Source organism: Arachis duranensis, chromosome 10 (assembly GCF_000817695.3).
Source record: "Arachis duranensis cultivar V14167 chromosome 10, aradu.V14167.gnm2.J7QH, whole genome shotgun sequence".
In the NCBI taxonomy this organism is placed as follows: domain Eukaryota; kingdom Viridiplantae; phylum Streptophyta; class Magnoliopsida; order Fabales; family Fabaceae; genus Arachis; species Arachis duranensis.
This window is the reverse complement of record NC_029781.3, coordinates 101196220-101202585: the sequence shown is the minus strand read 5'-3', so window position 1 is coordinate 101202585 and position 6366 is coordinate 101196220. Positions and strand designations below refer to the sequence as shown.

Genomic DNA, 6366 nt, shown 5'->3' with positions numbered 1-6366 from the left:
TTCTGAGAGCAACTCTTTGTTTTTTGACGTTAGAACTCGTCTTTGTTGGGCTTGGATTGTTTGAAGGGCAGTGTTTACACTGTGCTTTCAATCATTACTTGGCCCAAACTTTATTAACATTCTGTTTGAAGTGGCAATAAAACCCACTAGGACACATAATTAAGTGGTACAATTACAACATGGTTATGGCTTCAAGAGCTACTAACTTAAGTACTCCCTCCATTCCATAAAAGCATGTGTTTACTGTTTAGATAAAGTGCTTAGAAGAATAAAAAGGTATCTTTTAAGAGTATATTAAATCTTTTAATTAAAAGTATTTTGTTTGGATATTAATAATTTTTTTTTTTTACAATCTTGAAGCATTTTGACTTCTTTAAAATTTGAAAATTCTATCCATCATTGCTGAAACGAGTCTCCAAGTTCATACATACATAGAGTGTGCAAAATATTTTCCCTTAACAATATATCAAAATTAATGAAAGACACAAAATTATTCAACATCATTTGTAATACTTAGCCTTGGTTTTTACCAAGTTTATTATATTATATAACAAGTTAGAGAACCTCATTTGGTAATTCTTGAGAATGGGAAAGGATGGCCGAAACTGGAAGATATATTCTTTTGTTCAACCCTAAAATTACGAGACAGTTTAATGATTACTTGTATTCATAAAAGGAGGGCACTTTAGACGCATGTAAAGTAAAACCATTTGAAAGCAAGGGCAAGCCAGACAAACCCAAAGTAACTTTTTACTCGACAAACTCATTATCTATTCAAACCAATAACATCTACTCTATCATCATACTCCACTCAGCTTTTCTTCCTAGGGATATTTTTCTATTCAAATAAATTTTCTGAGTCACTTAATAAACGAATCCATTGCTGAATCTAATTAAATTGGTTGTATTGCCATTGTTTAATAATCATAATAATAATAATAATAATATTATTATTATTATTATGCCAATAAATTATAACTCAAATGACATATTCTCTTTATACTTATTTAGAGATCGTAGATTCGAATATTATTCTTAACTTTGGAATAATAACAATAATAATAATAATAATAAAGAAATAGAAAGTTAGAAACTTATATCCGTAAAAGGCTAAAGTTTTAGCTTTTTCCATCCATGAGTTATGATGTTTTTGTTTTCGAATTTAGTTTTTTTATTTTTAATTACTGTACTCCTTGAAAGAGAAAGTTTGGAAGATAAAAATACACATTAAAATTAATGTTGGTTTGATGGATACTCATTGAATTTATAAATTTTTATTTATAAATAAAATGTATACTTTTATTCACTAATATGTGTACTGTTATTAAGCATCTCAAATTCAAAGGACAGAAGATAAATTAAGTATAAAAATTAGTACTGTGCACCGGAGACGAACTCGCTTAAAAAATAAAATATTTTTTTATATCCAGAATATATCTCCGTAGATTCACATATTTAGAGTGTTGTACACTCGAAATAAAATAAAATAAAAAAATTCAGCACAGCCTATTTGAGGTATATTATAATCTAATTTGATTTATTTTTTTCGTCTATCCAATTTTATTCAAATAATACAAAAAAAATAATATTTATATTATTGTATTCGTATGATTAATGAGAAGTATTGTTTAACTAATTTTTTTTTTAAATATGAGTATAATAATATAAGTATGATTATTTGTAATAAATTTAATTAAATCATTAATATTTTAAATTAAAAAATTTGTAATTTTAAATTATTTTAATAAAATTAAATGAAATAGACAAACAAAAATAATTAAACCAATACAATACAATCTAAAATATTATATCGACCTATAAATTTTGAGTTGGTTTTGCACATATTTTAAATGTATTTAAAATTTTAAATTATTAATTTTTTAACTTAAAAACTTTAAATTGTTAATTTTATTTTTCAAAATCGAATATATAAACATAATTAACTATACCAGTATAATAATACAAGGAAGCTTTATAAAACATGAAGAGATAATCATGCATATTCTTTATAAAAGGTCGTCTTAATAATTGTAGAAAATAAGAATATAATGTTCGTCTTTAAATTTCAATCGAGAACCACAAAATAAAATAAAACAAGACAAAATTTTCTAAAGTTCTCTTCAACATCGTCGTTAGCAAAACTTTTGAAAACTAAATCATATGTTCAATTACTAGAGATTTTTTTTTTTAAATGTTTATCGTCTCTTCCTACTTAAAGTATTCTATATCATCATATTTTGGTTTAAAAAATTTTCTCGTCCAAAATTTTATCAACCAAGTTTTAATTTCAACGGATATTATAATATGGAATTGAGCTTATAAACTGCTATAAGCTACGCAGAATTATCTTAAACTATCTCTTCATAAACTACTACTCCTCATTGCGAATTTATTTTATTATTTTGTGTATAATCCGCTGTATCATATAGCAATGTTTTGTGTAGCTTTATTTTTGTGCATATAGCGTTTTATGCTTTGACATATAAATTCTTCATAATCCATGATAAGTTATAGCGATTTACATAATAACAAAATTGAGATGTAAACTGTTTTTAAATGTTACATCAATATAATTCTAAAGTCCAGTTATTTTAAGCATGTGATTTGTCCAATTAATCAAGTATTGGCTCTCTAAAAAGTAAAAACTAATCATAGGAACAAAATTAAATTTATTTACACATTAAAAATAATTTTAAAAATTTAAAATTAAAGCAGATTTTATCTTTCATTACATATAACATGTTCACAATACAAGAGTAATTTGATGTATACAAGAAAACAAATTTTGGTAGAGACATATATTATTATTAGAATTTAATTTTGATACATTATCAACTCAAAATAATTTTATACATATATATAATAATGTAATACAATTTCAATAAAAATACTTATTTTTTAATTAATAGTCTTTATATATGACTATTTTAATAAGTAATTGTATAAAATATTGACATTATTAAAATTAAATTTTTATTATTATCACAAAAATAATATGTAATAAAATATAAGGAATGAAATAGACACCAAAAAGTGAATGAAATATAACTCAAATAGTATATTTTTTTCATATTTATTTAGAGTTGCGAGTTAGAGCCTTCTTATTTTGGTTAAAAAAAAAAAGGAAATGCACCGAAAGGCAATGGGAAGATTAAGTAGGAAGAAGAGAAGATGATGTTGAAGAAAGACAAAGTGGGAATGGTGTGAGTCAAAAAGCGTAATCATAATAACCACAACTTTGTATCCTTCATTTTCAACATTCAACGCAACACACTATACATTCATTCATAAACACACACTCACTCATCAAACTCAACAACCAACATGGACCATAACAACTCTGACCTGTTCCAACTGCTTGGTGCCGGTGGTGGTGGTGGGTATTACCCGGCTGCTGCCATGTTGATGATGGATCATCATCAGCATCAGGTGTCCTCTGATGATAACATGAGCGCCATAGAGACAGAAGCCTCTCATCATCATCAACAACAAGATAGAGCACTCGCTGCCCTCAGAAACCACAAGGAAGCTGAGAAGAGACGCAGGGAGAGAATCAATTCTCACCTTGCTCGTCTTCGCACTCTTCTCCCTTGCAACTCCAAGGTCTCTTCTTAAAGCGTCTTCACTTTTTCACTTACTTTATTTCTACCTCCAAGCTTCTTCTTAAAGTTAGTATTAATTAAGATGGAAACTCAACTTCAGTCAACTTTACGTGTGAAGTTGATAGTTGAAAACTGTTAGATAAAAATTTAATTAATCGTTCAATTATCAACTTCATGTGAAGTCGCCTACACCTGAATTTCGATTATTAATTAATCTCATTATCATCTATCCAACTTAGGTAGGTTAGTCGAGTCATCAACACACTTATGTACAAAGATAACTGTATATGAATTTTTAATAAATTCAAGAAATAAAATTCTGGAGAAGATAATAATAATTTGTGTTATGGTGCAGACAGATAAAGCATCGCTTCTTGCAAAGGTGGTGCAGAGAGTGAAAGAGTTAAAACAGCAAACATCAGAAATAATCACCGAATTCGAAACCCTACCCTCCGAAACAGACGAGATCAGCGTCCTGTCCACCGCAGACGGCGGCCACGGAGGGCTGATATTCAAGGCCTCCCTGTGCTGCGAGGACCGCTCCGATCTCATCCCGGAGCTCATAGAGATTCTCAAATCTCTGCACCTGAAGACGCTGAGGGCAGAAATGGCAACCCTAGGCGGAAGAACCCGCAACGTTCTGGTGGTTGCCGCCGACAAAGAACACAACAGCATAGAGTCCATTCATTTTCTTCAGAACTCGTTGAGGTCCTTGCTTGAACGCTCTGGTTCCGCCGATCGCTCCAAACGACGCCGTGCCATGGATCGAAGATTCACGCCTGCTTCATCATGAAATTCAAATTCAGAAATTATAGATGTTTATGTTATATTATTAGGTGTTTTTCCTTTTTTTTTTAATTGGGAAATTATGTTAGGTACTTTGAATTTTGTTATATGCAGATTTTTATTTTATTTTTCAAATGTAGCATCCAATGTCTTATCAATATAGTCCAAAAGTATTGGAGAGTTTGAAAGTTTATTTGTCCAGTCAAATTAATTTAGTTTTTACTATGCTATGTCCAAAAGGAGTGACCAATTAGTTAAGGTGGTTAATTAAGGGGTTTAAATATGTTAAGATGGGTATGATACATTTAGGGTTTATGTGATGATGTTTGGAATGATGTGAATCCTTGCATGCAAGTAGAAAAAAACAGGAGGCAAAGAATCTTACTGAGAATTAGTGTAATTGAAGAAAGAAATGTAGTTTTTGCTTATTAATATAATGTATTTGAATTCTGATAGAAAGGAGTCTGAATTCTCTGGAAAAAGCAAATGCTTGTGTGAGTTTCCAAGGTATAGAAAGAATAGCATATTCGGTATCTCTTTCTTTTGATGAGCTTATATATATTACACTGATTCTTAAGAATTGGGAGGAAAAAGAGAAGAAATACATACATGTTGGGAACTGGGTTTTATATTTTAGGGTTAGATTCTAATGAGAATGCTGAGGTTTTCAGTTACAGCACAGTACAGTTGTTGTGAGTGTATGTGACAGTGAAGTGACAAAGTGGAAGAATGTGTTCCCAAAATGTTGTTTTGTAGTGTCTGGTGAAATGAACTAAAGGGATCACTACTACTCTTGTAGCCTAGCTAGAATCAAAAGGTGTCTATGTATGCCTTCTATCTCAAAAAATTATTCAAATCACAATCTATATCTACACTTTCTATATGCTCTTTGTAAAGGAGAAATGGATAGTTGCATTGGATTGGATTATTATAATTATATGTTGCCACTAATTTTTTTTTTACTTTAATTTTTCTTATTCTTTGATTGAAAAGATAATATAGTGTTTAAACTTTTTTTTTTAAACAAATGAAGTTCGACACACGAGAGTGGAGTATAAAATAGACAGAAACAAAATAAATCTAAACACAAAGTTAGCAATCCTATGTCATCTCCGACATTGTCATTAATAACCAGTAAGATCAATACCAGTCCACTCTTTATAGCTCAAAAACGTCCTATTTTATATGACATCAACATATACCTCTTTATTGTTGAAGATCCTGTTATTGGATTCCAAACAGACGTTCCATATAACTGCAAAGAACCCAGTCAGCCACCTTTTCTGATTTTAATATATATACATCTAACATAATTGATACAATTTAATTATAATAACAAAATTAACCTAATATCACACTAAATATAAATTTAATACGAGATATACTTAATAACAGATAAATTTATCATCTTATCTTTTTAATCATTTTGAGTTCAAATCCTAAAATGAATTATTAAACGGAAAAACTGTGTCAGGAGATAGAGAAGTTCACCTTTAATTATTACTATTTTTGTTTCCTTGATGAAGTCTCTGGAGAGTGGAGTGTTCAATTTTTATTGGAATCCAACGTAAGATGTTGTATCATTGGTTTGAATGTCTTGAGTGTTGACCAGCATATTGCACTAGTGAGGGTAGTCATGCAGGTTAAAAGCTTTTTACTTCATTATTTGTGTCTCACTGCTATCGATTCTTAATCATTATAATCCGTCCTCGCCTCTTAATTATTGAATTTTCTTAGTTTTAAATTAAGTTACATTAAAATATTAGTAAATAAACCAGTATTACTTAAAGGAATGGAAGAATTTTAAATGTTTTTGGAATAACAGTGTTTAAGTGTTTTAATCACTAATTTCAATTGTAAAAAATATATAGAATATATATTAATTTAAATTAACGATTAAAATTTCTGAAACACAGTATTTAAGAATATTTAAAAATTTTCCTAAAGAAACTATTGGACACACCAAATATAAATACCA

General features: G+C 29.0%; 1 protein-coding gene across 1 annotated transcript; it reads left to right on the top strand.

The window, feature by feature from the left end:
- Window positions 1-3169: 3169 nt before the first annotated feature.
- On the top strand, window positions 3170-4595 carry LOC107471545 (transcription factor bHLH106). The gene is made up of 2 exons (XM_016091033.3): window positions 3170-3603; window positions 3958-4595. The coding sequence occupies exons 1-2, from the start codon at window positions 3325-3327 to the stop codon at window positions 4393-4395; spliced, it is 717 nt and encodes a 238-aa protein (XP_015946519.1). The 5' UTR covers window positions 3170-3324; the 3' UTR covers window positions 4396-4595.
- The last annotated feature ends 1771 nt before the right edge of the window (window positions 4596-6366 follow it).